We start from the raw sequence: 15,277 nt of genomic DNA, 5'->3' as shown, positions 1-15,277 counted from the left end.
CGATGGGGACACAGTGGTGGGTTTGGGACGCGTGGTGGGAGGGCACGAGGTCCGGGCGAGGCATGAAGCTGTCCCCACGCAGCTGTCCCCACACAGCCGAACCCACGCGTGGCCTCTGGCTGAGTCGTTTCTCGGCGCCCAGAAGAGCACATCCCGCAGACAGGGAACTCCTGTGCACCAGCCTGTTTTTGGGATCAAGCAAAACCTCTGGTTGATAAGTGGAATTCCAGACTTCCGTGTTCCCCTGGCTACTCGCGGGCAGCCAGGCTCCCTCCCCTCGCTCTGCTCTTTCATGTTCCCCTCCCGGTTCACATTTTATCTTCTGCTACTTGCTTGCCTGTTTTCACAACGTCTCTCGTATGTGCTTAGATGTCCTGGTTTTTTCCTTTCGTCCTTCACGTCATGTATATTCCCTCATTCTTCTCTGCCCCTATTTTTCTTGGTCCTGGCCGTGTCCAGTTAATAAGTATAGAAAATGTAGTCCGAGCTTTTTATTGTTTTTTCAGTGTCCCAGTCCAAACAATTCTAACTTGAATCATACTCCCAGGACGGAGTGACACGGTGACAGTGTGTGACAAACCGCTGTTACAGCCGGGTTCATCCTGGCTCTGCTTCCCCGAGGCTCTGCCCTCAGGAACGGGGTCTGCCAGCTCCCCTCCCGCTGACGAGCAGAGGCTCTCGCTGCCGTGGGGCAGCCCCCGAGGGACGGGGACGCTGTGGCACATTCTTGGACACGTTGGTTGTTGTGCTGTTCTCGTAACTCCCGCGCTCACGCTGTGGCCCGGTGCATCAGATCTAGCGGGAGCTGATTAAGGGGAGGGGGGTTACTGGTCGGTAAGTGAGCTCAGAAGAGTATGGAAGGTAACGGGCATCCTGTGCGCATTCAGGAATCGGGACAAATTATGTAGGATCAGCTTTAGCACAGTCTCCTGCTCTTAAAAATAGCTGCATTTCACTGAAAGGTTTATCTGACTGTAAATAACACCCAGATGATTCAGTTACTATTTGTCTTACCATAATATTGATATTTCGTAACGTAGACAGGGGTGCAGTCTCACCACTGACTTCTGTTACCTATTTTGGGTAACAGGAATCGCACCAGGAATTTAATCTGAACTTATTTTGGTACAAAGTATTAAGGTGAAGGAAGATTATGGGGCGAAATATGCTGAAAAGGGTGAGTGGGTTTTCTTTTCTGGGTCTCTAATATTACAACATTTTTTTCCAGAATAGTCAAAGGAATAAAAGGAGTATCTCACTTTAGGAACTGAATTTTCTTCATGTCCACATAGCTAATTCATTGTGATCCTTCCCTTTAAAAGTATGCAAATGAAAAAGCAAAGCGTGCCTCATGCTTTAGCTTTCCCTGCTTGTACTTGCTTGTTTTTTCCAATTTGTAAACAGAAATATCCCTTTTCTCCCACCAGCCTCCTACGTGATAACTGATCAAACAGAGCTGCGGAAAATCAAGTGCATGGAGAAGACGGGGATCAGCATAACAAGAGAGCTGATGTGGTGGTGGGGCGTGAGGCTGGCGACAGTACAGCAGCTCCTGGACCTGCTGCAGGGGCTGCAGCTCTACCGAGCAGCTCAAGTCATCCTGGACTGTGAGTAGCTGCCCCTCCTCCTGCGGCGAGTCCTGCTGCGTCTCGGAGCACCCAGACCCAATCCAGTAAATCTCTCCTGCTCGCTGAAGAAGCTTTTTCCTGGGAGTCTCATGCTCAAATTCTAAAATTTCTCCACTGATTCTGGTTTTCTGCTCTCTCAAAATTTGTGGTGGGAAAGGGAGAGGTGACAGAGGAGGAATCACTGGTCCCTCTAGTTCATCATCCCACTTTGTAGTGGCCACCTTAGATGCTTTGAGAGGTGCCAAGGAGAGATGAGCTGTGCTCTGAACCAGGGGTGGTGCTTTCTTGCATCAGACAGGTTTCAAAACAGAGCTTCATTAGGAATGTTTTAGTTTTTCATACATTCTTGCTTCTCCCTGAAATTTTGTCCTTATACTCTAAGTGTCAACAAACTCGGAGTAGAAAAATATACCATCAGTTTTGCCTGCGCAGCCTGCTTTCCTGCACCCAAAGAAAAAGGTTATGAAAAGCAGAAATGCTTTCTCCACTACCTACATTACTATTTCTTTATCCCACTTCATATGTTCTCTATTCCTGTCATATGTTCTCCTTGATCCCCCATAAATTAAACAACTGTAGTCTTCTCTAACTCTTTGCATGTAATTCTTCTCACCTATCTCTACTTTGCTCTATTTCAGATTTATCTTTTTTGAGGTAGGATGCTTAGAGTTTGAAATCCATGTGCCTAGTTAAAGTAAACCATTGCCTGATAGAAATCACACCACTTTTAAATACAATGTTCCTTTCTCTTTTTCTCCATTGAAAATCATGTTTAAATTGCAGCTGTCCATTTTTGTAAGCTAAATTTTACAGTAATCCAGTTCTGTTGAACCCTGGACAACATACTGCCTTTCTGTATTGAGTTGCCCAAAAAGTTGAGAGTGGGCCACGTTCCCCTTTTCACACGTAGTCCCACCTAAAATCTACTTTCTGGGCAGTAGGTATTTCTAGGAATTTTGCCAGTTCTCCAGAGAGAATTACTAGATTGAAAAAGTGTAGATTTTTGCTTTCTGACCAAAAATGCTTAGAGAAGTACTCTCCAGGTGTGTCTGGGAAATGCGCAGAGCTTACGCAGGCGTACGCTTCCACGGGTGGAAAACGTGCAGGAGTAGCACCCGCTTCTCCCGTTCTGCAGCAGGGACAGTGTCAGCGACACACGTGGTTTGGAGTTTGGAGTTACCTCAGTGGTCTGGAGTTACCTCAGTGGTCTGGAGTTACCTCACGGGCCGTGTTGTGAAAGAGCAGCCGGCCTGCCCGGGGCAGGGCTGCCCGCACCAGAGGTGCCGCTGGCGTGGGCTGCGCAGCAGCTGCAGGGCAGTCCAGTATGCATCATGGGTTCCTTGCCACAGCATTTTTTGGCGTAGCACTGCTGCTTTTCTGTAGTTTCCTGGCATTAGCTTGACTTTTAACCTTCATTTTGGTTGAGAAAATCTTTAACAATGATATTCCAAATTTCTATTTCTTTTTTTTTTTTAAAAAGGAATATTAAGTACTACAGCACAAGCAACCTTCAAGCAAATTCCATCTTAGGACAGCAAACACAAGAACCACAGACCCTAATGAGAGCATTGCTTGGTTAATATACTCGATTTTTGCATGACCCATATGCAGCCTTGTGATTCAGCAGATCACTTTCTGACTGAATTCAGTCACAGCATTCAGCTTAGGAGACCAGGACAACTCTTACTCCTTGTTCCTCAGCAAAGCAAACAAAACTACAGGAAAGTGAACTCGAATCTGTTTTAATTTGTATATCCAATTGTTGATTTAGTCACAGTGACTGTGACTTTGAGGGTCCAGTCTGAGTGGACAGGATTGAAAACAAAATCTTGATTTTTTTTTTTTTAATTATTATTTTTTAATCTCTACATTGAGTAAGTCTGATGTAGTTGTCATCAGTGCAATAAGCCCGGCTCCCTGATAACGGTATCGTCATGGGTACTCTAGGGTAGAGGGTAACTTCCATGATGTGATGACACTTGCTCTGTGCCTGTTCAGTATTTAACACAGTTGATTCCCAGACCACAAGGAGAGTTTCTGGGTGCTCTTATATAACACCGTGTAGCCTACCACACCTTAAGCTCTAATTACTTGCAGCGCTTGCCTTTTTTCCCTGTCGGAGCGAGTTCTGGGGCCCACCTTTGTTTACAGCTGGCTTATTTCAGTATATTCCTTTAGAGAGTTCATTGACGTTTCTGCAATCCTGTTTTATACATTGTGACAATTTAAAAAGCCCTGCATTCTCCTTCTGAGCAACATAAAAAATGAAATTTTAAAATTACTGAATGTTTTTACCACTACATAATAGCAGGAACAATTTTCAACATAATTTTTATCTGTTGTGAACAAGGCTGGTTTTGTTCATTTAGGTATGATCTTTTCTTTTATGTTCAGTTAGGTACGATCTTTAGGTCTTTTCTTTTCCATGTGGGTTAATTTTGCCATTTTTGCAAAAGCTGAGTTGAAAGAGCTTAGAAATATTACTTGTTGTAACAACTGAGATGCTGTTGCTTTTACCCCAAGATGAGAGTTTTCTCTTCTCTTACATGCCTTTAAAACAAGACCATGAGTAGTTCAGCACATTGCAGTGGTGAATCACTCCAAGAGAAGCTGGATGTATTTAATTTCAGAGAGCTATTGCTTGCAAACCACAACATTGGTGGATTCCAGCTGATGTAGAGCACGTTCAGTGCATGGACCCTCTGGAAGCTGGGAGGCTGCGCCCTGGATCTCTGATCATTAGGCCTGGTCCTGTGCGCGAGGCCCTGTCAGGGTACGGCGCTGGATTAAATCCTAAGAGGCAGTGTTTTGAAGCCCTGACAAGATCGCTCACATGAGAACCAAGTCAGATTTGTCTCTCTAATTATGTAAAATACAAAGAATCAGGCTTCCCAATCCAGAGCAACTTCCAGCAACATCACCATTAAAAATAAAGATACAGCAAAGAGAAAAATAATCGTCATCACCGCACAGAAACATTCATCATCCTTCTGTTTGTCTGACTGGTTTTCTCTGTAGTGGTGTGTAAATACCAGTGTAGCTTGTGCAATATGCACCTGATTCCAGCCTCTGGTACAAGAGAGGATTGCCTTCTTTCACTTCTGTTTCTGTGATTTACCTTTGTTTTTTTTAGCTTTCTCAAAAACATTTCTGAGACTTGGACTTCACTTGCCACAAGCTGCAAAAACTGTGGGGTTTCCCCCTCTTAAAAATAAAACCCAATCAACTTCTTCCAGGCTGCAGAAGTACAATGGGTCTGCGATTTCTGAGGAAAAGCTTGGCTTCTAAAAATTGTAGTTGCCTGATGCAAGTAAACAGGGGTCTTTATAAGGGTTTCTACGGCTAGATAGTGAATAGTGAAAGTAAATATTAAGAAGTCATGGCAGGAAATGGACATATGCATTCAGCTCATTAAGGCACTGAACTGATGTAATAGATCAAACATACCTTTTTTCTCTGATTCCCTTTGTGACAATGGGTGAACTACAATATTGGACTGTGCCATGAAGGGCTTCATAAGGAGTTGGAAGTTACCTTGGTTTTGACTCTGAATTCTGTAAAGCAGTATGAAGGCTAGATAAAGAGTGTTTAAAAGAGGATGGAAGAGACAAATCCTGTGGAATGATCAATTTTTAGTTGTGTTTCCGGATGATCAGTATTCATTTTAGTCCCAGATCAATTCAAATGCAATTAATTGCAAAATTACAATGAAATTATATTTTTAAAAACTTCTGAGAGTTGTCTTTTATATTTAAGTCATTTTATTTTAGAAAGTCTGTATTATTTTGTTCTTCTGCCATGAGGAAGTAGTTAACATTTTCTGGAATTAACCCAATATGGGCATTCCAGTGTGCTGAGTCATAAGCAGAAGTGATTTCTCGCAAGATCTTTTTAGATTTAGACAAATCTTTGAAGACTTTATCCTCTGTTTCTGCTTTTTTATCTTTGTCTTACTAAGCTTACTCAGGGGATTCCTCTTGGGCAGATATGGAGAACACGTTGCTTGTTCTGCTGGGCACTTTAGAACACTAAGTGGTCCTCACAGCACCGTAACCCTGTTCATTCTGGCCTAAAGGAATCGGACGAAACACAGGGGTTCTTTAGCTTTGGCAGTGACCTGCTTGTCTGATGTGCAGGAAGTTGCAAAATTAACGAAAAACCCTGAAAAATAGGTTGAAAGAGGGAAGTGATTCTAATTTTAGAGACTTCTGGGTTAAAGTACAGGAGGGAAAAGCCAACAAGGGCAGAATACAGGGACTGTCAGTTTTGACTAAAGGCCTGCAGACTGTTTGACAGCTAATTTCCAAAAACTGTAAAACTTGGGATTTTGTAGCATTCTGACACAGTAATAAAGAAATGTACCTGATTTTTTCTGAGTTTTAGTTTGAAGACGTAGTTTCATTCGAACCTAGATTGTCTCCAGATTCTTTCTTTCTGTTCATAAGTAAAATACGATTCTTCATTGCAGGTAGTTCTGTATAGGAAAGTGTATTCTGGGAATGAGCAGAGTCATGACACTGAACGCACACCATTGAAAACTATCCTAAAATATTACTGACTAAACCCAATACAATTCTGACAAACTTCCTCTTAGTCCCATGACAATTAACAAAGAACTAGATGCTTTCTTTACGCTGGGAGATATTTGTGATTTGAGATAATTGGCTGAAGGACATTATATAGAAAATGACAAAATAAATATACTACTATTGCTAATTCCTTATTGTAAGACACACACACACACATATATATATATATATATCTCTTTTGCATAGGCCTCACTGATAATTGTTTGAAACTATCACTTCCTATTAATTTTCAGTAGTAGTTAATGTCATTAATATGGTCTGAAGTTAAATACCAATAGTATTCCAGCAATTTAACAATAAATTACTTGAATGTTCATTTTAGTGTTCACGTTAATCTACAGTCTGTTTTCCTGACTAGGATTATTTCCTGATAACTGATTAGACTCAGGTTCTATTTTCCCTGGAAGTCTTCATTTTTCCTTTCTTCTCTTTTAAAGGGTCGTCAGCCTCTAACATTACCAACCCTGAAAAAGAAGAGCTGGTAGAGCCACCTAAACAGGAGAACATATCTTTAACTCCCACAGAAAACAAAAAGAAAGAGAGAGAAAATGAGATAAGTCTGTTGCCATCACCAGACTCCTCACATCTGGAAGTATCACCAGCAGGTAGTAAGTAACAGATTCTGAAAATAGCTCCCTATCTGCTCACAGTATTTCACATTTTGGCAGCTTGTCACAGATTATTCCCAGTTAGGAAATTCAACAAAATACCCCAAACCTTCATAACTAGTCACAGGTTGTGGTATTACAAAAACAAGGTGTATTTTCAATGCTGTTATCTCAATTTCAGGTGCTGTTTCTGAAGAAGCCTTGTACTCACTCCCTTCACCACCACCTCCCCCAAGAGACCTTTTGAAATCCTTAGAGTCCAATCCTCCTGTCTCATCAAGTGTGAAGGTAAATCCCTTTAGTACTCCTTGATTATAACAACGTAAATTGCCTTTATGACATTCTGTGTTTCTTCAATTAAAGTTTATCTCTCTACTTGTAGAAGATACAGATCTGGTGAAAAAGCAGGGCTTGACTACAATTTGTTTGGACTGAATATAATAGTAATGCTACAGCTAGATTATTTATGGTTTTGATCACTTTTTTTGTCAGTGAAAGACCAGTGAGGGGAAAAATTAACAGTATTGCATACTGCATAGCTCAGCATGGATAACATGCCCACAAATAGCAAATAATTTTGAAGGAATTTCCAGTACAGATTTTACAGAGAATTTAACGTTTCTGGTGTGATCATAGGACAGTGCAATATATACCACAGCCTAGTCAGAATGGCATGCTTCCTTTAGTTTTTCATTTTATTCTTAAAATGTGGTTTCTGCTCAAAACTGGGCTAGTATCAAATTTAAGTCAGGTTGCCCAGAGCCTTATGTAGCTGACAACTGAAAATCTCCAGGGATGGAGGTTCCATCGCTGCTCCAAGCCCCTATTCCAGTGGGGGTTTTGTTCAATTTTTTTTTAATAAGATTGTGTTTTAAGACTTAAAACTCTTCCAAAATAACACAGTTCAAGAGCATCAGCCAGAAGAAAAGACTGTGAGAAAGAACGCAGTAGTTTCAGAGTTTCTTGAGAGGGAGTTAATGTTTTGTTTTCTCGAGCCTGAAGCACATTAAGGTTGTGAAAGCTGCACAATTAGGCTACAGTGGAACTGTAATATCGGTTGGCATTAGGACTTGCTACACTGGGAGCAACAGATTATGGTGCAACCAACGCCAGATGCTTCAGAAGTGGATGTGGAGTTCCTACCTGAACATAAATATGTTACGAGGGACCCTACTTTCTAATCCAGTTGTTTCCTAATATATGCCCCAGCCATAAAGGTTAACTTTTTTTGTAACTTAAACTAACATAACTTCAAAGAAATACATGGACTTTTAAACAAAACTAAGTCTGTTTTGTGGAAAAGGTGGAAATGCAAATTGGTAACTGTTTTCAAGTCTCTTCTACTAGGCAAAACTTTTACATCAGCAAAGCATATCAAGACAGATAGTAGAAAGGGAAACCCTAACGAGTGATTGCACAGAACCTTTCACAATTTCTTTCAGCCATCACAGTGATTGCTTAAATCATGGAAAAGAAAATATGACACCTGAAAGAAGGAAAAAGCCTATGAATTTTCATGAGATAAACTTGTTTCTTCTACAAATGTATAGCCTTGCAGCTCTTCTACTCCTCAGCAGGAGACAATGACTGATCTCCCCAGTGGGAGTCTCTTGTGGACCCAGAGGGAAGTTACTAATGCCACAAATGGTTTCAGTGACAAGAGGAGAATTTGTGAAGGTACTTTTGCGGATGTCTACAAAGGTCAGAGGAACAACACAGTGTATGTCATCAAGAGACTGAAAGAGGCAAGTACTCTACCTTTTCTTCTTCTTTGAAGGGAGTATATTATCAGAATCTCTTGAACATTGTCAGTTGTTGTTTAATACTGTATGGGCAAGGAACCAGAATGGCTACACAAGAGAATTAAAAAGGAAATGATGTAAAGTAAGTAAACCCAGATTCAGCAAACACGTATGAGAGATATTTTACTCATGTTAGTAGTTTTATTTACTCTGATGAGGGGTGTAGCCTGCAATGGAGCTTCCTGCATTGATGATTGGATCAGAGGTGACTTTACACTGTTTTTTGTCTAATGTTGCTTTGACACAAAGTTGATACTTGCCTCTTCTTAAAGTAATTTGTCATCCAGCAACTAAAAGATCTGTACAAAGCAACATCGTAATAATTGACATTGTATTGCATGTTTTCATTCTTCAGACGGAATGCACAACCCCGAATTCCACCCAAAGATTCTTTCATACAGAAGTACAGATTTGCTTTCGGTACGTGGTTGGCTTGCAGATGTGCTCTGTGCCTCTCCTGCACTGGCCTGGTGCCCCTGCGTTCGGTCTGACCGCCGTGCCTGTCTGCCAGGCACTGTGCTGCTCTGGGGACGTGGGGTTATGTCCTGCCTTCGCAGGAGCCCTGGGGAAGCAGCGTGCCTCTCAGTGGTGCTGCAGGTCCCTGCTGAGCAAACCAGCTGCCCTGTTAGTCCTTGGGATGGTGAGGAAGTGGTGGGGTCTCCTGGAGCTCTGGGTCCCTCCTAGGACAAGCTCTCTGTGCTGTTAGGTTAGTTACCCGCCTGCAGTCCTGCTCAGGGCTGTCCTGTGCTTCCAGCTGCAGAACACAAGTCCCGGTTGCCTTGAGTTCAGGAATTTGTTCTAGCTGAGGAATGTATTTTTCTGTGTCGCTCTTATTTCATTTGCAAATCATTGTTGATCTGTGCCTGCAGGTGTTGTCACGTCAACATTTTGCAGCTGCTGGGTTTCTCAGTAGAAACCGGATTGCATTGTCTGATATATCCATACCTGCCTAATGGATCACTACAAAACAAACTTCAGTGTCAAGTAAGCAAGTAATCTGGGTCTATTATCTGTCTGTGATAACAAGTCTTGTCCTGTTATTGCATGAAAAGCGATTATATCTCTTTGAACTCTGAGAAACAGTCAAAAAAAAAAAAAGAGCCCAAATACCTTGAGTGCAAGTACTAGACGGGCTGCAGCTCTTTTCCAGCTTTTCTGCTGCAAAGCAGACCAGGTCAACAGGAAGTTTCTGCTGTGCTGCCTTTAGATTTTTAAAGTAATAAGGAATCTGCAAAATGTGTCCATTCATATTGTAATATTTCATCGGGTTTGGCAATGTGTTTCTGTAGAACCCATCATCATATCCATTGGCATAATGTGCTCCAAAGTTTTACAAGGGCTTAAGAGGAGCAGTTTGAGATGTTCACACCTGCTGGAAGAGCATTTGCAGAGATCATAAGGCAAAGAAACATCAGAAAAGCAACCCTTCAAACTGCGCTATGCCTCAGCACTGGCCAGTGCTTGGTGCTTTGGACAAGTGTGGTCCTGGCCGTGCCCTTATCTCAGTGTCCTGTGGCAGAAATGTGCAGCACAATCTAGAAGAACAGGTTCCTTCCTTGGCCTAGGAATCATCAGTTTCTGCCTCAGACCAAACTTCTGATTTAGGTCAGCACGAGTTTTGACTGGAACTAAAACTAAGTCCTTGGTTTTCAAAACTACCGCTGTCTTACAGTTTTTTATTCTATAAAATACCACTTTTCTCCTCACTTCCTTGCAGGATGATTCTGCTCCACTGACCTGGGAGATGCGAATTAGCATTTCTATCGGACTCCTTCGAGCTGTACAGTATTTACATAATTTTGGGATTCTTCATGGGAATATCAAAAGGTGAGGGGTTTGGCATATCAGCACTTCCTTGGTCACCTGTTAATTCCAGAATTTCTTTAACAATAAGCTTATTCAATTTTTAAATCCATTTGCAGTATCTTTCTGCTGTCTCTTGTTCTGTAGGGTGTTTACTGTTTCATGTTCAAGCTGTCTCTCTTTTCTAAATGAGAGAAGGATATTCTTCTGAAGTAATTTTTGGAGTGCTTGCTCTTCCCTCTCTCCCTTTTTACCATTCTTTATTCTTTCATTCATACACAGCAGGCCAAATGCTGGAAACTTTCAGTGCTTAACTTTAGAAGCGTAAAACTAATTCTTGACTTCAAGTTAAAGTAATTACTCGACCAATATTGTTATTTGCCTTTCTTCATCACAGCTCAAATGTCTTGTTGGATGAAAACTTTACACCAAAGCTTGGACATTCAGGTCTGCGATTGTATTCTGTTGATAAAAAATCAGGATATGCTACAATGAAAACCAAAGTCCTACAAGCTTCTCTTACTTATCTGCCAGAAGATTTTGTCAGACATGGGCAGTTAACAGAAAAAGTTGATATATTCGGCTGTGGTGTGGTATGTTGCCTTTTTCCCATGTTCTGTTGCATGCTTTGGTGCTTCTAGACAGGAAATTGGTTATAAGAGCATGTCCCTCATATATCTGCTTTGCCAGCAATTTCATATCATAGTTGCTGACTATATAATGTGTTGAAATCCTGTTTTTAATTATGTTCCCACTCCAAATACACTTCAGTTTGTGGCAGAGTGAGGTGAATCTTTTGAAAGACAGAAACAAAATTGTTTCTTGTTGCAATAAAATTATTACTGCTGATGGTTTAAAAAAAAAAAGAGCAGCAGAAAGACTGCAGTTAGACTCTGAATTCTTGCAGATTTTCCACATGAACTGCTACAAACACCACCTGTTAATTTGGAATTTCAGCTAAAATAGTTGATAGTCTACGATGTCACCTGTCTCCAGGTGTTTCCATTTAAATAGAAGTTACTCTGTTCAGTGTGATTTCTTATCTAGATTTAGAATGACTTTCTTCTCATCCTTTGTTTCCACAATATCTGTTGTACCTAACTGTAAAACTGGGACTTGGCTCTGGAGGTAGATCTGAAGTGTCATAAAGATTGCTCAGATCTGGCATTGTGAAGCCATCTGAAGTAAAATATCATTTCAGAATGCCCTGGCTGTTCACTATTTCTGTAGCTACAAAAATAATTTTTAAAAATAGCGTGAATAGTGAACAAATTGTTTTATCTTTCAAATACGCTTTCTAGGTCTTAGCAGAGATACTGACAGGGATTAAGGCACTGGATGAAGGAAGACACCCTATTTATCTGGTAAGAAAAAGCCTGAATAATGAATATGAACACGAGTGAATGGAGTTGCTGTCATAAAATGAATTTTCATTTTTTATAAATACAGTTTGTTATTTCCAGTCTGCTATACACATCCTGAAGAAGGGATGTTCAGAAGCCATACCCTGGTTCTGTTAACATCAGTGGTCTGCCTGCCTTGAGACTGTATATTCCCATGTCACATACCACACTCATGAGTGCTGGCCTCCTCATGTTGGGAGATACTCCAGAATCACTGGTGTTTAATTACATGCTTATTTAAGAGACAAAGCTTTGTGCTGAAATGCTGCTACATGTTTTTTATGTGCCAGAAAAAAGATGTTAGGAGCCAAACTGAATGGGGAAACCTGGGTAGGTGTTAACTGCAGTTGCTCATCATCGTGTTTGTCAGGCGATTAAGTGTTGCACTAGTGTCTGGAATTTATATCCTGGCCAGTTTGCCTAAGCTGTGGTTAGAACTACACAAACTGCTTTCACAAGCAACCAGAACTGGCCAGGCTCACTGAATGCCATTAACACCAGCTGCAAGAAAACAGACTCCACCTGTGTTCCTTCTATGAGGTGTGCTCCTTCTGATCTGCCATCTTGTTGAAGCCTTTGAGGGGAAAACGACAGCGTTCTTACTGGTTCTGAGCAACTCAGCAGTGTTCCAGTGGGTGCAGAAAAGAAAGGATCCTGGGTTTCTGGTTACTTTAGCAAAAGTTTGAAAAGTCCTGTGCAAGAATGCTGCTATACACCATGTTGATTATTTTAAATTCCTATAAATGGGCATAAGCCTAGAAAAAGTGGGTCTGCTTTAGTGAATTGCACATTAGACAAGGGCATTAGAAAGCCTTTGGCCTTTTCTCTCCCATGAAAACAAACATTTCTGTCAGTTGCATAAATGGAGATTCTCAAAGCTCTTAGGTCTGTAAACCAGCCATTAAGGAGCAATAGCAACAGATACATGGCAAGACATATTCTCAGCGATTCAGACAGAAATAAATGTTTGTGTTAATTTTGCTTTCACTAATATATCTCTTTTGTTTGAACAGAAAGATATGATTGCTGATGAAATTCAAATAGCGAAAGAAAGCTCATACTCCAAAGTAAAAAAATTTGAAAAGCTCGCTGCCAAGGAAATATGCTGTAAATATCTAGACAAGAAAGCAGGACACTTGCTGGAAGATGTTGCTATTGATTTTGCCTCAGCCATCTGCCTTTGTCTGAGAAAGAAGAATGCTAACATAGCAGAGGTAATATTTTAAATACATGACCAAGATTTTAGTCATCTTGACAGCGAGGTCTAAAGCTACAACATTCAGGCCTTACTTATTTCCGAGAGTGTTGACACAGGAGAATATGTGTAGGGGGAGCTACAGGAATTATTCTGCATTCATAGATTTTGTTGTTAAAAACAGGTGCTTGAAATTATGGAAATGGCTGAAAATAGATTAAGAGAGCATTCCATCTGTGGAGGCAGCACTTCTGGATTCTCCATGAACACCCCAGAAGAAACTGATGATGAGACAACTAGTCTCAGCGTGGATGTGCCTTCTGCGGGGGAGAATAAAGAGGAGAGCACACAGCCAGCAATCCTGACAAGTGCCAGTCCATGTGCACCTCTGGTGGCAGTTGTGTCACCTGACATTTACTGCGAACAGATGTCAAGGGTCCCCTGTGAATCAGATGAATCAAATAGTTTTATTTGGAATCCTTCAGAAAGATCTACAGAGGAGCTATCTAGCAACAGCTGTAACAACTCAGAAAATATGGCAGCCGCTGATTACAAGATCAAGACAGAAAAACCTGCAAAAGGACTCCAGGAGAGAAACGCGGCATGCGGCAAAAGCGGTGACGTCCTGGAAACGGCATCGACTGCACAGAGCACCTTCCCACAAAAAACCACAGACCCTGAGTCTTCGTGTTCTTCACAAGGTAAATCTAGACACATCTGAAGGCTGCACACAGAAAATTCCAGTGCACGTGATCTTGAGTGCTGTGTTCAGTTCTGGGCCCCCTGATACAAGAGGGACTTTGAGGCTCTGGAGCGTGTCCAGAGAAGGGCAGCAAAGCTGGTGAAGGGGCTGGAGAACAAGTCTTATGAGGAGCAGCTGAGGGAGCTGGGGCAGTTTAATCTGGAGAAGAGAAGGCTGAGGGAAGACCTTATCACTGTCTACAACTACCTGAAAGGAGGGTGTAGTGAGGCTGGTGTGTGTCTTTTCACCTAGGTAACTAGTGACAGAACGAGAGGCAATGGCTACAAGTTGCACCAGGGGAAGTTTAGGTTGGATATCAGGAAAAATTTCTTCACCCAAAGGGCAGCCAAGCATTGGAAGGGGCTGCCCAGGAAGGTGGTGGAGTCCCCTTCCCTGGTGGGATTTAAAAGACAGGTAAATGAGGTGCTCAGGGACATGAGTCAGAGGTGGGATTGGTAGTGACGGGTTAAATGGTTGGACTTGATGATCTTAAAGGTCTTTTCCAACCACTATGATTCTGTCTTCCAGCTGTTTTGGCAAAACTGCCCATGCTGCTGTCACGATAACCGAAGTCTTTGTAAAAGTGCTCTAGTATTGTAACAGTAGGGACAAATTACTTTCTTCTCCAGAATTGCTTAGGCTCTTCCTACTTCTAATTTCAGTAAATCATTTATCCTTGGTTATGATTTTACCAATAAATCTGCAACATGTTTTCTATCATTTTTTTTTTCCTAAGCTAGTTTTGGATTATTTTTAATTTAAAATTATTGTCTATTCCTCAGATAACAGATGGATTTTTTTTCTCAATATTTGTTTTTTTTTGTTTTTCAGCATTAGCCCGAGAGACATCTTGGAAAATACAGATAAATGATCAAAAAAAGAAGCTCATGGAAAACATTTTGCTGTATGAAGAAGACAAATTAAACAGTTCTGAGCTTTTTGAATCATAAATTGGATGAATTTATTAGCAGTGGCTTGTTCTCAGAAGAAGAAATAAGGACTCTTCATTAGAAAGATGGTGAAATGTACCTCTCGTGTAAGAGGTTAAGTAGCAGGTTTGGATTAGAAACATCAGCCCTGACTGAAGAAAACAAAAGTGACCACCACACTGAGAAGAAACAGAAGATATCTTTCTCAAGCAGATCAAAGCACAACACCACTCTGTAGACAGAGATGCCTTCTTCCTTCCCCTCTGCAATGTTAAAAGATATAGTAAGCAAAAACAATTGCCAAAGGAACGTCTGACCCTTTTGCAGTGTCCTTCAGAAAGCACCTACATAGCAAGTGTGTGCTGTTAACAACCCCAGTCCCAGAGGCTGTAGGGTGAGCACTGACCAGCGGTTAGCAGTACCCTTTAGTGTTGTCCCACCGTGTACAAGCAGACAGAAACCTTCAGAGACTGGAGCTGGTTTCAGTTTCCAAATTAATCTCTCCTATTCCATGTGTCTTAGTGCACATACTCAGAAACACTGCGTTACCAGGGGGGAGTTCTGGTGCAAGTTCTCGG

At 41.5% G+C, this 15,277-nt stretch overlaps 1 protein-coding gene across 1 annotated transcript; it reads left to right on the top strand.

Moving 5' to 3' along the window:
- Positions 1–854: 854 nt before the first annotated feature.
- LOC104521246 (interleukin-1 receptor-associated kinase-like 2) lies at positions 855–13,782 on the top strand. Its single transcript, XM_010163185.2, has 12 exons — positions 855–861; positions 1,428–1,607; positions 6,655–6,825; positions 7,007–7,113; positions 8,376–8,570; positions 8,983–9,047; positions 9,497–9,611; positions 10,345–10,454; positions 10,828–11,023; positions 11,732–11,794; positions 12,847–13,047; positions 13,213–13,782. Exons 1-12 carry the CDS (start codon positions 855–857, stop codon positions 13,747–13,749), a joined length of 1,947 nt encoding a protein of 648 aa, XP_010161487.2. The 3' UTR covers positions 13,750–13,782.
- Positions 13,783–15,277: the final 1,495 nt, after the last annotated feature.

The sequence above is a fragment of the Antrostomus carolinensis genome, unplaced genomic scaffold (genome assembly GCF_000700745.2).
Source record: "Antrostomus carolinensis isolate BGI_N321 unplaced genomic scaffold, ASM70074v2 scaffold27062, whole genome shotgun sequence".
NCBI classification, from domain to species: domain Eukaryota; kingdom Metazoa; phylum Chordata; class Aves; order Caprimulgiformes; family Caprimulgidae; genus Antrostomus; species Antrostomus carolinensis.
This window is presented reverse-complemented; position numbering and strand designations above follow the sequence as displayed.